Source organism: Camelus ferus, chromosome 11, assembly GCF_009834535.1.
Source record: "Camelus ferus isolate YT-003-E chromosome 11, BCGSAC_Cfer_1.0, whole genome shotgun sequence".
Taxonomy (NCBI): domain Eukaryota; kingdom Metazoa; phylum Chordata; class Mammalia; order Artiodactyla; family Camelidae; genus Camelus; species Camelus ferus.
Window position 1 is genome coordinate 56,849,058 of NC_045706.1, and position 18,979 is coordinate 56,868,036.

Genomic DNA, 18,979 nt, shown 5'->3' on the forward strand with positions numbered 1-18,979 from the left:
ATAAAGAATAGTCCAGAATTATAATATGAGGGTAACCGTGATTCAGGTTGCTATGAGGGGCATCTTCAATTGCTATTCAATTTGCTCCTTAGATATTACATATGAAACTGTAAAAGCAAAGTGGTGCTGTTTTCTTGCACAGATGCAGACCCTAAAATCGAACTGTCAATGTTAGACTGAACCAAGAAATGCAGAAGCATGAATGTACTATTGTCATGTTGATGTAATTGGTGGCTATTTTGTTGCTTGTTGAAGCCTTGAATCTTTCACAACCACATGCGTATGTTTGTCGTTTATCCCCTTTCCTCAGGTGCAAAGAAGGCTACCAAGGAGTCCGTTGTGATCAATTTCTGCCGAAAACTGATTCCATCTTATCGGATCCAAGTAGGTCAAGCATTTTTCTTCTCTCTCTAACGCAGTAGCAAACTCCGAGCCACAGTCACTGACTCCCTGACAGCTGTATCTCAGTTTTGTGTCTCTGAACGCTGCCAAGGGTGGGAGCTGGGGACAGATGCTCATGTGCAAAGTTTGCTCAGAACCCTGTCTGTGAGGTCTAGGTCATCTCCAGTGATGGTGCCTGGTGTCCAGATTCATTTCCGCCACTACCTTCCGCTGGGAACTCCAGCAAATCCTGCTCCCTTCACTTTCATTCTCCCCCTACTACCCCTCCGTTATGAAAGCAAGGACATAGACACTGAAAAGCTTATCGTTTATCCAAAAAGAGCATTATGGAAACTACAGTGTCATTATTGCTTCTTACCCTCTGGTTGGTAATTTGTGAAAATATTAAACCTATTCAACTTTTCCTTACTAAAGTAAGGAAATACGCATATAAAATTACATAAAACGTTTTCAAACAAACTGAAAACCGCATGTTTAGCAACACTATTCGCGTATCAGCGATTACCGTACCAATGACAAAATTTTTTTTCTGTTCATGGAAGAAGACAATTTGCCATGAGGAAATATTGCCACTCATTAGGTTCTGTCTCTATATGGAAAACAAAGTAATATTCTATACCAGTATGCTCAATTCTGGTCAAACGTGAAATTTTTGCTTTATCTGTAAATAATCCGTTCTTTCAATGATGCTACGATCGAATCGCCACTGAGGAAAGGGGACTTTTATTGAATCAGCAATTTAGTCCAGCGAAGATAATGGCAGGCATTTCCAAATCAGAAAGGCACTGTCACGGTTTTCTGAGTACCAAACATGCAAAATGTAAACTTGAGCAAAATACCGTGTATTCACGACAGCCAGAGGTTGCCGTGTCTGTGAGTGTGCGTGTAGCTGCATAATGAACATGTTTAGCCATCTTTTGACATCTTTTCAAAATGCCTATTTTTATTTCCCCCCTGAATTTCTACGTACATTTCTTTAAGTAAATGTAACATTTTTAAAAAAGGAAAAATTTTGTTTAATTTAATTGCTTGTGTTTTAGCTTGGAAAGGCAAACCACCACACAGCATTAACTACTCTTTTCTTGGCAAATTTAGCTCTTCCTCCTTGAGAAAAGCGATGGTTGCCTAAAAACCAGCCGCCAAGCTAGACACTGACAATCTCTGTTCTCTGAAATGTGAGGCACTGGTCACTGGGACTTACCCCTATAGGAGGCAGTTACTGTAGTGTACTGTGTCTTTTTTATCTTGTGATTTTGGCCACTGGCTATGCTGGTGTCTAAAACGTGTGGCTGTGACTATGTGGCTGGTAGATGCAACCTGTGTTCCGGGTTCTTGTCCCGTCCCAAAAAGAATTCAGAGACAAGATGCAGTGGCTAAAAAAAAGTAAAGTGAGGATTTATTAAAGGATGGATAGTACACTATTGAGGGGGAGAGCGGGCAGGCTCAGGTGAGTGTTTCTTTGGCAAATTAGCTACATAGGGTGTAAAAATGAATGGGCAGAATATTCATTGGGGAAGGAAGAGTTTGGGGTCGTATTCCCTGATTATCATCCCAACTCCACCTTCCCAAAGGGAGAAGGGATTTTTGTCCTTATTTAGTCTGGATCAGAATTGTCATGTCATCGTACATGATGGGTACTTCTGATCTGCAAGGCTAATTTTATTGAAATGAGGGCATAATGAGCAAAAGGTTACATTCGGACACTGGAAATTCCTGCCTTTTCTCACCTTTCTTTGTTCCTCTCCAGGCCACTCATCACCCTAAAAGGTGTGGTCCCTTATCAGCCCAAAGGTTCCTGCTTTTCTTTCTCTGCCCAGGGACCCCTGGTGCTTCCATGATGTGTGTTTTCCTGCGTTTGGCTTGTGCCCCTCCTTTCTGCCCGATTCCTGCCATTTGGTCTGTGTCCCCCTTTCTCTGCTCATATCTAGCTATCTGCCTGCTCTAGCAGGTACGGACATGTATTTGGAATATTAGAAACTTATGTAGAAGAATAGTTTGCTGATTTCTCTCTTTCTCCTTTGTCTTTTTCTTTTTATTCACTTTGATGTACTTAGTTTCCTTCTTTTTTTTTTTCTTTTCTTTCTCGTCCTTCTCTTTCCTTCCTTTTTATTGTCCCTTTGTCTCTCTTTTCATTATTTTCTTTTTTTTAATGCTTCCCTCTCACCCTCCCCCGGTTCTCTCCTCCCTTCCTTTTTTCATTCATTCGTTTGTTCATTTCTTCCTTCTTTCCTTTTTTCGCTTCTTCCTTCCTTCCTTCCTTCCTTCCATTTTCCCTTCATGTATAGCTGTGGAATAGCTATACAGTATGGGGTCCTGGAGCAGAGCTTGCATTTGGTACAAAATGGGTAAAATAATCTCTCTTTATACAACCTAATCAACCTTTGCCATTCAACTGAATATAGTAGTCCATCACTGCAAAATTTGAGGGCAAGGCCCGCTATAAGGACTGTGTGCTCCTCAAAGAAAAATAATCTGTGATCAGAATCACTAACCCTGAAAACCTTGGTCTTAACATCCATCAAAATATCTAGTGCAACAATATTTATTATGAAAAACCATGGGATTATGTTTAAATGAAACATCATATGGCACACTTACCACGTTCTAGTAAATTCTCATTATAATCATAGCTGTAGGAAATAGTCCTCTGATGTGAAACAGCAAGATAGAAAGTTATTTTCATTTAAGGCTACAATAAGAACATCCTTTGGTCCAAAGGTGGGAAATAAACATGCACTAAAATGCTAAAAGTTGACTTGAAATTTTGAGGTTATGGAAGTATATGGGATTTTTTTCCTTTTTCTCCTGTTATCTGTAAAATGACAAATCATTGTATGAATCAAAATTCCAGAAGGCCTTGAAATTAAAAAAAAAATTGAGAAACATATGGATGAGTCCCTGAGTCACAGTTTATCCCCCATTCATCCACTCATGCATCCATTTACTTATGCAATCATTAATTCATTCCCCGGGTGTTTTCTGAGGACCCACCAAGGGCCATCTAACTGATCAGCTTCTGTTAGTACAAAGATGTGTAAGCAGGATTCAGGCTCTGAGGCCCCCAGGGCCAATGAGGGGAAAAATCATGTAGACGCCAAAGCATGGGTGTGATTCTGGTGGAAACATGTACTCCTCTGTGACCTTGGCAGACATATGAGGCTCCTGAACCACAGGCTTTGCACCTGAATAATGCCAGTAATATTAACACCCATGGGTACCAATCACCAAGATGGACAAGAGGTCAGTGCCAGGTAAACATTGGTCCACTTCCTTCGCTCACCATCATAATCGTACTAATATGTGTTTAGAGTTTGCTGTGGTTTGGATTTTCTCATTATACCCTCACAATCATCGTCTAGCAGAGTGACCGGCAGTTGCCCGCATTTTACAGATGAGGAGATCAGGCCTCAGAGATGTGAAATAAACTTGCTCAAGGTCACACAGCTAGCTAATGCTGGAGTCTAACTTCCAATCCAAATGACTCCAGGGCCTGAGCTCCCCAAAGCAGGGCTCTTCCCTTCCTTCCCTCGGCCCCTCCCTCCTCTGGTTATTTTCACTATGACATTTATCACTCTAAATTTCGCAGATGGGAACTCAATGACCTGCAGCACACATTATTCTAAGGAGCAACATTTGCACAAGTTTCATATCTTAATGCAGCAACTTGAGCTTCCGTAGAGATTTAAACCCCTAATGAAATTTTCTTGTCAAAATTCTTGCTGAAGGATCGTTTAATTTGCTGCTCATGATATCTTGGAATGACTCTCTGCTCTGGAAATAAGCTTCCTGCCAACACGCTCCCCCTGCTTTCCCTCCTCCCTCTCTTTCCTTCTCTCTCTCCCTTCTGCCTTCCCTCTCTCCCTATTTCCCGAATGCATGCTTTATTTCATGAAATCCCAAGGAGTGGGGGATAGAAGGCTCTGCTGTTTTATTCTCCCCTGGGTCATGCAGAATTGATCAGAAATGTGCACCTTTGTCAGTTAATTTAAACTAATGATAATAATAAAACCTCAAATTACATGCATTTAGGGAAAAGCCAGAATGTCACTGTGAGAGGCTCAAAGGCTGGTAGGACTAGTGTCTTTACTGTGGCCCCAGGCTGGGTCCTCAGACCTGTTATTTCAAAACTGACCAAGAACCTGTAATTGACTTCACTCAGGAAGACTTGAATACACATGGGAATCAAGCTTGTGCAGTGGCTTGGTCAGTTTTCGAAAAAATACAACACGTGTTCAGGTTACTCAAAGCCTCATGTGGATTTGATGTACGGAAGACACATTCTGATCACCAGGATGAATGGGAAGCAGGGATTCAGAAGGAAGAGGGTGAGAGGAACAGACTGGTCAAGACTGAGAGGACGTGACCTTCTGTAGAGGAGCCAGCATTCCTGCGCCCTGCCTCCTGCTGCTGCCAGCACAGAGACAGCCACAGTCAACTCCCAGGAGGCCACGCAATCTTTTTGATAATTTCTAATGTAATTCCTTTGGAATCAGTCCATTTTCCTCACAAACACAGGATCACCCATAGACTCCTGTCCTGTTTTCTCTTATCTTCCGTACCCACCCAGGCCATGTACCATCTCTAGCCTTGAAGCAGAGCTCAGTGGAACTGAAGAACCGTGAATGGGCCAAAGTATCAACAAATATTGTCCTGGGTCTCCCTACTTAGGCGCACCTGCCAACCTGAGTTATCACCAAGATCTGGTCTCATCACTGGCCAGTGGAAGACAGAAAGCAGCTCCAGAGAAGGGATTCAGAGCAGAATCAAAGAACAACGCGGGGTGGAGAGGATGCCCCTCTGCAGTGAGGGTCCTCTTCCCCCCTCACTTCTGGTCCTCACTGTGCCTTCCTCTCCACTGCAGCCTCTAACACCCAGTATCCCCAGGGACGGGGACAAGTGACAAACCTGCACGCCTGAGTTTGGCGTGGGGCTTGTACAGCTTAAACTCTCAGAGTCGTTTAGTCTCCGCTGTGGGAGGATGGAGGATTACTTCTAGCTCCAGCCTGTATAAACCATTAAGAGAAAGTTTTCCACAGACAGTTTACTGACCTAGCAGACGTCTTTTCAGCAATTCATGAATCAGCCAGCATCCCATCCAGCAGATAGAAAGGAGCTCTGAAGAGCTGTACAAGGTAAAAGATTCTTTCAGGCCAAAGAGAACAAGAACAGGGAGGTTATACTGAGTGTTTGCTGTAGGTTAAAGCAGCATCACACTACTCATATGAAGCAAAGGAAAGTCAGGTAACTTGTGCTGAGCAGGCAAGCTGATTGGTTAACCTAAGCCTTTCTTTTCTGGGAGAGCTGAGCACAGAAACTCAGGTAGGTTTGGGTTTGTTGATGTGAGGCGTAACGTGAGTGACTCCATCGTTGGCTTCACCTGGTTACTTTCAGCGTACTGTCTCACATTCACACTTTGGTTTATTTGGATCTTAGAAACCAGGCTTTGCTCTCAGAGTGCCCTGTAAGATGCCAGGAATATGTCTGGGCGTGGTTCAGGGGAAGGCTAGCGTGAAAAGGTGATATGGGATTTTAGACTTTCCATCACTCCAGACCAGGCTTGTGTACCCCCAGCTTCTCAGGAATAATCACTTCGTGAATCCAAAAAATAAATTTGCCATGACATGTGGTTGGAGCCCCAGAGGGAACACCAGGCAGTGAACCAGTCCACAGAGCCCACTTCCGAACAGTTTGCAGGGACACCTAACTCGTCAGGTCTGAGCGTGATCGGTCTCCTTCCTGGGTACCAGGAAGCCAACTAGCTGGGCCATCCCTTACCCAGGGCCCAGTCGAGTCAGCTCAGGGCAAAGTGGTGCTCCTTTGCCATTCGTGGCACCGTGAGAGAGAGAAGGAAACTGGGGAGAGGCTCCAAGAATCAGTGCAGGGCCTGGAAGCCCAGGAATTGACTGAGCAGATGCAGGTTTCCTTAAAGAGTGTAAACGGGGAATTTCTCAGAGACCCATGCTCTGCCCACTTGCCTTTCCTGATTTCACATAGTATACAGATATGTGTTAAGTGTGTCAGCTATTTGATGGAAGCGGGTAACAAAAGGTGCTCTGAATTAGGAGTTAAAAGATCTGGGTTCTAATCCTGTGACCACTTGCTCTTAGCAGTGTGGCCTTGGGGGAGTCACTGTGTAGTTTAGTCTCGGTTTCTTTATCTGTAAGAGAATTCCCCGGGTACCCTGGTCACCCGGCAAAAGAAGAAAACCACCCTCAGTACAGAGCAGGCCGTCCCTGCAAAACATTCAGAAGTGGGGTCACATGCACAGCTGAAATAATCTATCTTTTTATTCATTCACTCATTTGTCCCCTAAGTAATTAAGCACATATAACGTACACCATGCTGTGGGTTCAAACAGTAATAATTAAGGATCCTGCCATCAATAAACTCATAGTCTAGTAAACTGCATTTACTTAAATTGAATTATAGGCTCCAAAGAGTGTGCTGTTTGCAAGACATAAAAATTTCTTTTTTCACTCATCCATTCAAAATCTTACTAATAATTTGACATGGGACAAATTGCTTAACCTTGATGGGTTCTGGTTTTCATCTTTATAAAATAAACTGTTAATTGTCTCTAATGCATACAGCTATCATTAGGATTAAATAAAATAACCCATTCACAGCACTTTGTGCTTGGCACATCATGAAAGCTCAAAAATTATCATCTATTATTATCATTATTGTTGTTTTTTAAAAAAATTTGAGTTATTATTGCCTTTATAACTACATGGTGTTACTGCATGAGACTGTTACCTGACCTCAAATATCTCCAGTTGCATAGAGGCAAGAAAAAAATGTACAAACAAGTACAAATAAGAACACACATGAAAGACAAGACAGTTTAAGGAACTGTCATAAAAATAGGGACAATAAAATTCACATAAATTGGAGAGATCTGAGTTGCTCAGGAAAGGCTTATGTAGGAAGGAGCTTTGCAGTGAGCTCTTCACATGAGGCACTGTGGCTGTGTACTGTTGCTCAGGCTGCACACTGCCCATCGTTACAAGTATCATTCAGACTAGAGTGTGAAGGACTCTCTACCGAGGTGTGCTACATGGTTCTGGGTGGGAAATTTTTCTGTTAATAAATAAGACGGAGAAACAGAAGATTCTTGAGGGCACAAAGCATAAACTGATCACCACTTGCTCTTGGTCCATTAATCCTTACTGATAAGAGGGATTGTCTTCCACACAGAAATTTGCTCTGAATACTGAAGTTTCCTACATTACTCTGCCTTTTCATTAGCCATAAAAACATTATTAGCAGAATGGACTAATATGTAAACTCTGCCACTCTTATTACCATTTTTCTGGCCTTGGAAGAGGAGTAACAGAATGATCAGATTTTGATAACGTCTCTACGAATCTTATAAAGTCCATCTATTCTGTCAGATCTATGGTGTTTTAAAAACAATCAGTTGCTAATATCTTTTATCCATTTAACCTGTACCAAACACCTAACTTCTTCCAATTAAATATGTAAACACACACCATTTCTGGAACACTAGATAGATGAATATATTTGCAAGCAAAAAAATTGCTCATGATCATACCACTCAGAGATAACCACTGATAATCATTTTAGGTCAGAGCATTCTAACTGTTCTAAAATTTTTATGTGGAATATATTATGTGTTCAGGATCAACCACTATATTGAAAGCAGGGCTTAGGGGGCCAGAGAGGAGCTGTCTTTGCCTCCCACAGCTGCCCTGCTGTGCTCTGTCTCCCCGGGCTGTTAATGAATACTTCCGCTAATTTAACCCTGGCTTGCTGGGGGTCCAGTCCACCTGGGGATGATGATGGGCTGTCCTCTCGTCTGCTCAGGGACCTCTTGAGCTGGTCTTAGGACAGACGCTGGCCAGCCTCTCTTGTGTGCAGCCCACATCTGGTCCACAGGACCTGCTAGTCCACCTGTTGTCCTAACACGCCCTGGAGAACACGCCGTTCAGACACCTCTGTCACCAGGCTTCTAGGACCAAGATGGCTTCTTCTCCTGCCCAGTTTATATTTTCAGAGTCAAAGAGGTAGATCAAGTTTTACGGAAAGGTTCTAGATGATCTATTTCCTTTATAAATTCTGATTTGTCTCCCTCTCCATTATCTATTATCCATGATGTTGACACCTTAATTAAAGCTAAGATTTGAAGAACTAAATGCTAACATCTTGTTACATAACATACTCGTTCTCATTACAAAGTTATGATCATTCTATACATATTTTATAACCTCTTTTTTTCTCCACTTAATATGGCGTGGCTCTTTTTCCACAGCATTTTGTAATCTTATATTCTGCTGAACTACTATTTTAAAGGACATAACATTATAGACACATAATATAAATTATTTTACCAAGCATCTGTGCTAGATCATTTAGTGTGTTTCCAATTTTTCATGATGGCAGTGATTGACAAGAATTACGCGTATGTCTCTAGCTTGAAGTACAGATTATTCCTTAGGGATAAATCTCTAAACTTTTAAGACACTATGATAATTTTGCCTCCAGAAGAGTTATATTAATTAACATTTCCATGAGCACAGAGTAAGAGTTGATTTTACTTTTTCTTTCACTAGAATGGAATAGTATTTTTAGTTGCTAATTTTATAGGGAAAATTTTATCTCACCAATACTTAAAATAAAATTTCTTGATTACCAGCAAAATTGAGTATTTTTTTATTTGGGTATTGATTGATTTTATTTCTACTTTTGTGAATTTTTAATTCTTTTCTTTTGCTCACTTTCAAATCTTGTGATTTTTGTCTTTTAAAAGGGTTTGTTATTTTGAGGATGACAAACTATGCACTATCATATATATTGTGATTTTTCCAGTTTGCTCTTAATTTATTATTTATGGTATTTTTTGAAGCATAAAGAAGTTTTGTCTTTTATGTAATTAAATCTATCAGTTATTTAAAAAAATAGTTCAATGTGTTAATACTTTGGCTTCTTCATAAAATGAAATACATATATTACTAATTTAGCTATTAAAATTTTTATTATGTATCTAATTTATTATGAATTATCATATATACATGTATAGTTACAGTATATAGTTTGAAATTAGGAACAATTTTTTTTTAAAAAGAGTTGAATAATTCTAATAAAATATATTGAATAATCTGATGTTTCTTCATTGATATAAAAGTCATATGCTCCATAATTACACATATTTAGTGCTATCTGTGGACTTTCCATCTACAGATAGAGATATCATAAGAAATTTATAATACATCTTATATTAGGTAGCATTATTTCCATATATTTTTCTTGTTTTTAGAAAATACAGTGGTTTGATTAAATAAACATGGTTCAGCCATGTACTGTGTAGAACTTGTTACACGTACTATTTTAGAACAGCATCTAATGTTTTGAAAAACAGCCCTTGTGTGATGTATATAGTGTGTATATAGTATGGATAGGATGACCACATAACTTACCATCTAACCCTGGATACTTAGAGAGTGAAAGGCAGAGATATGAATAATTACAGTGACCCCCCCCCAAAAATGTGAAGCAGGATGACATGGTCACCCAAATTTGTATGTTTACACTTAATATGTGTGATTTTAAAATAATTTAAAGGCCATGCATTGCAAAATGTGGCAAGATTACACATAATTTTTCTTGTCAGTATTTTCTTAATTTTCTACAATACACATTTATTAACGTAATAATTATTTAAAGAATGACAATTAAAAAAAAAATTTGGGTGCTTTCTGCGTGCCTTGCACTGTTCTAAGCATTTTACAGATAATCTTCATGCAGTCCTGTGAAGAAAGTGCAATAAAGCCTCTCATTTTAATGATGAAGAAATTGAGGCAAATAGAAATAAAATTGTTTGCTTAAGGATACTCTTTATGTAAATGGTAGGGCTGGAATTTGGACACCATGGGTTTTGAAGTCTAAATATGAAAAATGAAGAAACAGTTTCAAACGTTGACAGTAAGTCTTCCCCACAGAGTTATAATCATTACGATTCCTCATGTTGGTCCTCTTCTTTGAGCATCATTATCTTCCTGCGTGACTTTTCAGACTCTCCGCTGTATTGGAATTCCAGGCGTCTTCTGACCTTGTGCATGGGTCCCTGTACATAATTGTGGGCCAGGATGAAGGAGGGAGAACCCAATCTGGTTTTTTCTAGTTTTATTTTCCGGTTGCCACTTCAGCCCCTGGCAGGAAGGGCAGCCTCCAAGCCAGGCAGGTGAGGGAGTCCCACCACGAGGTGAGTGAGCATGACCTGCGGTGATGCTGTATGTTCTTCGTGATAATCAAGAGTCTGCTGCTTCAAGGTTTCCACTCGGCTCGCACCTGACTCCCTGAACAGGAAATCCTACCCGTGCTCTCCTCTCTGCCTGCAGGGCACCTGCACCCGCGGTGGGTGTGGGCGGGGAGTTGAGAAGCACAGGAGCTACCCGTTCCCCCAGGCCTCAGCTTAGGATGGCTGCTGGGGTTCTACCCCTCCCCCGCTGCACTTCCCCCACCCTGTCTGATTTGAGGGTCTTAATAGGATTCTTACTACTCAGATAAGTTGTGGTATCCCGATTCTGTTCACTCTTCAATACAGTTTAATTTTATATACACAATATTTTGCAGTTTATTCCTCTATTTCTCGTACTTGGCTTGTTACTCATGCACAAGGATGGCACCTCCACACCACAGATTTATACATTATTGTAGCTTCCTTCAAATATCCATAATTTATTGTCATTTTCATTGAAACTCTATGAGGGGATAACCTTTAGTAAGTATTCCAGTGGCCTTTTTTATTTGAAAGTTTCCAGATGGTACGCTGTGAGTGAGTATAAGGAAGAATTGAAAGAAAGGTGTTGGAGAATTTTGCCAAAAGCACCTGAAGATTAGAAGCAAAGAAACAGTAACCTGAGACTACATTGGCCTTTACTCAAGGGTATACAGGGCATCTGAGATTACCTTGCTTGTAGCTGTTGGTGCTTCATCTTCATAATCTATTTTGGGTAAATTTCAATTACATCTAATAACACGATAACAAGAGAGTTATCAATGCCTTCTACAAAATACAGGGGAAAGGAAGCAACGATTTTCACCTGTGTTAATAAAACTTTCCTAAATGCATCTACTTCTGCACATTCTGCACACAGCAGCACAAATAGCAGAACAAGTAGCAGAATTGTTTCTTTGGAAGGTGTTTTATAGGAGACTGATGCTGAGAGATGACCAGTGCTGTGCCAAGCTGCATGCCCACCACCCTCCTTTCCTTGAGAGAGCTATTTTTTTTTGACATTTTTTATTGATTTATAATCATTTTACAATGTTGTGTCAAATTCCAGTGTAGAGCACAATTTTTCAGTTATACATGAACATATATATATATTCATTGTCACATTTTTTTCTCTGTGAGCTACCATAAGATCTTGTATGTATTTCCCTGTGCTATACAGTATAATCTTGTTTATCTATTCTACAATTTTGAAATCCCAGTCTATCTCTTCCCACCGCCTGCCCCTCTGGCAACCACAAGTTTATATTCTCTGTGAGTCTATTTCTGTTTTGTATTTATGCTTTGTGTGTGTTTGTTTGTTTTTTTTTTTTTTTTTTAGATTCCACATATGAGCTATCTCGTATGGTATTTTTCTTTCTCTTTCTGGCTTACTTCACTTAGAATGACATTCTCCAGGAGCATCCATGTTGCTGCAAATGGCGTTAAGCTGTCTGTTTTTATGGCTGAGTAGTATTCCATTGTATAAATATACCACCTCTTCTTTACCCAGTCATCCATTGATGGACATTTAGGCTGTTTCCATGTCTTGGCTATTGTAAATAGCGCTGCTATGAACATTGGGGTGCAGATGTCATCCTGAAGTAGGGTTCCTTCTGGATGTATGCCCAGGAGCAGGATTCCTGGGTCATATGGTAAGTCTATTCCTAGTCTTTTGAGGAATCTCTGTACTGTTTTCCACAGTGGCTGCACCAAACTGCATTCCCACCAGCAGTGAAGGAGGGTTCCCTTTTCTCCACAGCCTCTCCTTGAGAGAGCTATTTTAAGAGAGCATGACAGAGCAATTTCACTCTTGTATAACTGACATGAAATGGAATGATTTGAGCTATTACCAACCTCATGTCTAACTTGGTACTACCAACACTCTCTTTTTTTATATAGTTTTAAAAAAAATTGGACACACAAATTGTAAATAGCCTCTCATAATGTAGGTTATAAAGGCGAGCACAGAGAAGTATAAAAATCGACCACATTGTTGGCAGTAATCAGAGACACTGGGTCATGAGTTTTCTCTTAATACGAAGGTCATATTTCTAATTCCAACAGATGTTTTCATGGAGTGAGGACTTAACTTTGTAACAGACTTTGTCTAGGCCTTTATCTCTACTTCCTCATTGGCTACCCACCATTACTCATGGTCCTCCTATAGTTGAGGAAACTGAGATGCAGAGAAATTAATTAAGCCATCAAAATCACTCAGTTTCCAAGAATGTAAATTCCAATCTGCTGATTCTACACTTTAGCTTTTCAAGTGCTTTCTGTTAGGGGCCAATAAAATGCGTTTTTATTTTTAAGCCAAGGGACTGATATTTCAAAGACAGTAATACAGAGAAGGTGGTGTTAAAGTAGTTGTTGCAGTAAGAGCCTTTTTACTCATCTGTTTATTTATCTATATAGATTATCTATCCTTTTGTTGATTGATTGATTGATTTTTTCCATGAAGAGTTAAGGGCAGGGCATTCTCCATCATGGCTAGTGGTATGATTTTAAAAATTCAACTAAAAATAGGTAAAAAAGTGGATGCATAATTAGTACAGTGTGGAATAGAATGGTTGTATCAAGCAATACAATGCAAGGTGGTGCATAGTCTAGTTCCTGAAACACAACAGACACTTGATAAAATTGTGAGCAGTTAAATGAATTTTTGATGATTCTTTTTATATGAGGATGAACTTTTGAGAACAAGCACTGGACCTTCTAAATTTCTGGCTCCCTTAGCTTTTCAGTGTCTCCCTGTAAATAGATTTTCACTCTTCAGTTACACTGGATGATACTTCCCTTGTTTCTGTTCTCTTTGGAATCTTGAAAACTTCAGTCCTTTTAAGAAAGTTCTATGGGAAAATTAGTATGGAATTGATCTGGCAGATAAACACTTGATTCCCACAGTGTTTTAAACCATGAGGAGATTATCAAATTTTCAGTGTTTCCTGCTTTCTTGTCTTCACAGCAATGCTCTGTGATTATACCTGCAGGAAATTTCCAAATATTGAAATAACCCATGTCAGTGGTCCAGGAACACTTTCCAGACCCAATAGGAGTGTTTCGTGGGTAATCTGTGAATGCTGTCCTTTAATTAAGAATGAACAATGAGGAATTTAAAACTCAAACAAACATTTCTATAACATAAGCCGATTCAGATACAAATAACATTTATTAAGGACCTATTCTAGTTCATGTAAGAAAACTTTGCCAGGTACATTCACATACATTGTGTATGTTCTCTATTTAACTCTGACAAGTACGAGATTAAATATTTATACTATCTCCATTTATTTTTGAACAATACAAACAAGACTAAGAAGGCAATACCTAGATGAAGTACACTACGGAGATTTATTGTAGAAAAAGAAGGTGTAAATTGAGAGAGAGAGCATGATCCAATACAGAACACATTTTGTAAAAGGCTGTTGTTCTTTGAATATATTTCACTATAGTTCCAAATAAAATCCTCAGACTATTTCCTGAATCTTTATGTGAGCTTTCCTTAGTTTATGCATTTTTTTGTGTTTCAATACAAAAACTGAATGAATAAACTTAACGAAACCATCAGCAGATTGTTGACAAATCAAAAGCAGTTTCCACAGGAGAGCAGGGACTGTGTTGCATTTGGTTACCGTGATTTCCCAAGTACCTAATAGGCTTCCATCATATCAGATATTCAAGTGTATTTTGGTTGAATGAGTAAAATAGAAACTTGTCCAAGGTAACATGTTTTTTTAGTTCTCATTTTTAAATACATATTTTAGTCCATCCACTTTGAAAGTTATATAGTAGCAGCTAAATGCCTGTGACTTTGCTAAGGGTTATGGATATTTAATATAGCACAAAGTTTTATTTTAAAAATACTATTTTTAGCTTAATTTTATTTTAGGATAGTAATACATTCACAGGGTTCAATACCAACCAGCATAAAAAGATTTTGCAATAAACCTCTTCTACCCTCTTCCTCATTCACCAAGTTTTTTACTCACAGGCAATCAATGCTTTTGGTTTCTTATACATCTTTAGAGTTATATTTATAAATAAAAATAAATAATGTATGTATGTGTATATATATATGTAAGTAAGTAATTTATTGCTAAAGCAAAAGGAACAAAAAAACTCCCTCTTTTTTATATAAGTAACAGCTGATAGTACACACTGTTCCGTGCCTTGCTTTCCCACTTAGCAGTGGATCTTTAAGATCATTTTATTTCGACACCGGTAGAACATTCTGTTTCTTTTTACGTTCATTGCATGTAATATAGTATGATGTAATTAATGTCTCATCTGTGGATTGGCATTGACGTTATTTGTTGTTTACAATATGCTGTTTTAAACAGTACGTGGGATACATGTCTAGAAGTGGAACATCTGCGTCAAATATATGTACCTTTGTAGATTTGGGGGTTGTCCTCATTGTCATTCCCAGGGTAGCACCCATTTAAATCCTTAAACTTTCTCCAGACCTTCTGTTTTTCCTGTCTCTTCAACATAACGTGTTGTTTTATCAAACTAGTCTGTCTTTGTTCAAATTTAGAAGAGAAGTGTGCTATTCATGTAGTTTTTAATTTAATTCCTTTTATGATGAGTGAAATGGAGCACCTTTTCCTATGTTTAAGAGCTATTTGTATTTCCTTTCCTGTGAGCTCTCTTAATATTCCTTGGTAAGTTTCCTATTCAGTTAATTAGTCATTTTCTTAACGGTTTGTGGGAGCTGTTTATATATAAAGGAATTTAGGCCTTTTAAAGTGATACAGTGATACAAGTTCAAATATTTTATTTTTCTTTTGACATTTGCATTTCGTCTTTGATTATAGTAGTTCGTTCCAAGCAGGAAGCCCTTCCTCCCTCCCTCCCTTCCTTCCTATGTTAGAATGAATCAGTTATTTTCTTTTGTGGCTGCTGGCTCTTGTGCAATACTTCGAAAAGATCTTTCTCACCCTGATTTTATTCAATAACTTTTCCATTTAAATTTGATAGTTTTATTATTTTGTGCTTAAATTTTGAAAAAGATACAGGTTTCTTTTTTCCTAGAAGATTACACAAATCTCCAAGATGATTTAATTAGCAATATGGTTATCAATGGCAATCCTGTCCATGAATTAAATGGCATTTATATATTAAATATCTTATACTTATAAATAAATAAAACATAAAAGGCATAACTAAATATCAAATATTTATTTGGTTCTATTTCTGATCTTCCTATTTTGTTCTGTTGATCTGTTTGTGCCTCAGTGTAATCTTAACTTTTGTGGTTTTATTACATATATTAAAATACATAGGGGAAGACAGGTTCTCTTTTGGTTACCCAAATCCATCCCCCGAAATCTTTAGACTATTTAAATTTTTTTAACTCTTTCCCTGCCCACAGCCTATTAGTAACATGGACTTGGGGGCTGATTGTTACATTGAATGGTAGTCACGACAGGACATGAGATAATGAAACAGAAGAAGCCAGGTACAAAGTTAAAGATTAAAATAAATAAGGGAGATAGGGAGAGAGGAAGAGAGAGATTGCTTCTGAAAGTGGCATCCCAAGTTCCTGTCTTGTCCCAGGAAGACGTGCCAGTATTTCCAAAGGACCTACCTTAACTCCAGTAAATTGGCAACAACCTTGCAGTCCAGAGACTAATCTCATGAATTGACAGAGTTATTTGCTTTATAGCATCCCTCCATCTTTGCCCTTTTTAGGATGCTTTGTTTTCTAAAGAAAATACGTATTACTTTAGCATAAAAATTTATATTATTGGGGGTGACTCATTGTTGGTCTGTGTTATCATAATACCAGAAATTAGTGATACTCATAACTTTATGTAATGAGCATGAGCTGAAACACACCAGCAACTGCACAACTGCAGACTACTATGCTGTTCATAATCTTGGAATTGAACTGTTCGACATCCAGCTTGGTTCAGCACAACAAGGAATGCTGAAATTGGCAGATTCTTCATGCTGACAGAGTAGAACCGAATGATATCTCGAGGAGGAACTCCGGGTTGCTCTTACCTGGGAAGGTGATCAGGGGCAGAAGGGTATATCTCATGACTATCTCTTGGGTAACTTGATTCTTCCTATTCCGTTCCTAACAAGCGTGATTCCAGGCAATCTTCAGGGCATTAACAGCAAAGGAAAATATGAAAGTCACTCTCTTTTTCATGTGCCCCAGTTGGCGTGGTGCCCAGAAGCAGCTCATGTAGTCAAATGTACCCAGCCTCTTTTGTCCCAAACAAATAGATTTTATTATACTATTTTTGTAGTCATAACTTCACCTGCCATTGATGGAGTTATTTGTGCCCTTCCATAATCTCATAACAGTTTGTATATTCCTCTCAAAACGGTCCACCTGGAATGGGATCTCCCATTTACTGGACACCTAATATTTCTTATTTCTCTGTACTTCATTTCATTTCATTTCATCAGCATTCTCTCTGCCCCAAAAGCCTCTGAGGTTGATATTATTATTGCCATTTTGCAGGTGACATGCTGAGTCATGGTTTTAAGTGAGGTTTATTTAGGCACTAAGCTTCACTCCTGGCCACATGAGGCGTAGGGAAGGGATGTCTCTGACATTCTTGGCTTCCACAGGAGGACATTCCTCAAAGAAAAGAGAAAACTACCTCAACCAAAAGAAATTTAGGGCAGATTAGGAAAGAGAAATATCTGCAAAAATGGAGAAAACCTTTCTACTGTTAATGAATTACTTACTCTAATGCAAACAACCCCAAGTTTTATTTCACAGAACACAATTTGATATATATTTATTTTTTTCTTGTCCTTAAGGATCTGCTGGTGGGTCTAGGTGTCCCATCTATTTCATATTTCTCTGATCTTCCAGTTTCGTATTACAATCAAAGAAGGAAGTAAGTGAACTTGACTTTGATTGTTCTTTATAAACCCAGGTTGCCCCTCAGTGATGCCAGAGTCTTCCACTTGTTAGTACTGACTACTGTTTCGTAAATGTGTCTTTGCACTTTACTGTGCTTAGCATGCTCTCTGATTTATAGTCCAGGGACTAACTGTATACTCTTCTCTTGTCTAAAAGTGAAAATATATTGGTTGTTTTCAGTCTTGCAGGGAATCCTCTGAGAAAGCAGATGTTAAATCAGATCTCAGTTCAAAGTTTTCTCAGGAGCTGGGATATAATCCAATCAGCCTGGGACCCTAGAACTCATTTGTAATTAAATGCTCTCTTATCCATCATTCTGCACCTCAACAGCTGTTCTCCGATGTCTAGTTAGCCTTTTCTGCAAAAGTTCCTTCTCCTTGATAGAAAACATGGGCATCCTCAACACGCTGGTTAATTTTATTTTGTCTTAATCATGAATAACTTTATACAGCCATACTTCAAAGACAGTGCAAGTTTGGTTCCAGACCACTACAGTAAAACGAATATCACGATCAAGCAAGTCACGTGAATGTTTTGGCTCCCCAGTGCATATAAAATGTTTACACTCCTTTCTACTGTAGTCTAGTTAAGTGTGCCTTATCTCTAAAAACAAAATAATCTCCACATCTTAGTTTAAAAATACGTCATTGCTGAATAATGCTAACCGTCTTCTAGCCTTCAGTGAGTTGTGGCAGTAACATCAAAGATCGCTGATCATAGATCATCATAAATATATAATGATGAGAAAGTTTGAAATATTGGGAGAATTACCAAAATGTGATACAGAGACACGAAGTTAGCAAATACTGTTGGAAGAAGGATGTCGATAGTCCTTCTCAACACAGGGTTTCTACAAACCTTCAATCTGTAATAAAACACGGTATCTCCTAAGCACAATCAAGTGAAGGGAAATAAAACAAGGGGTGCCTGTACCGACATCTTCAAATGGCAGGAAAACCCTTTCCTGGTTTTCCTCTTATCCTAGAATACCAAACCCTTTCTCCCACACTCCTCCCCACCCAATACAATCCTTCTTTTGGTCTTTGCATCTTTTCTCTTTACGATGTAAATTTTCATGTTTCAGAACCTATATTTACAGGTCTCTGCCAAATATCTTTTATCATTAGTGTCGTATAGTACAGTTTAGATTAGTTTTAGTAAACCTGAGAGAAAAATAACCAACTGTGAATGGAGATGTGTCACTCAGAAGCAAGTGTGATGCTGACTGCACGGCAATGACTCTGGGCCCACTTACCAGTCAGCAGAAGCCACTGAGGGGAGCCAGCCTCTCCATGAGGTGGGCTAGTGTGTTAGTGGTTTCCTGTCCAAATCCAGCCTGAGCTTCTTCCCTACTTCTCATGTAATATCAGAGAATGGAAAGCCATTATATTAAATGTGCAAGGGGAATTCAGTACAAGGAATTGAGTAAGGACACACTGTTTTCCTCACTT

The 18,979-nt window shown here is 38.9% G+C and overlaps 1 protein-coding gene across 11 annotated transcripts in view; it reads left to right on the top strand.

The window, feature by feature from the left end:
* Positions 1–18,979, top strand: part of NRG3 (neuregulin 3) — a 937,576-nt gene that overhangs the window by 723,297 nt on the left and 195,300 nt on the right. For all 11 annotated transcript variants that reach the window (XM_032491607.1, XM_032491597.1, XM_032491602.1 and 8 more), the window contains exon 3: positions 311–384. In XM_032491607.1, the coding sequence (XP_032347498.1) occupies positions 311–384 (74 nt within the window). The remainder of the gene's footprint in view (positions 1–310; positions 385–18,979) is intronic.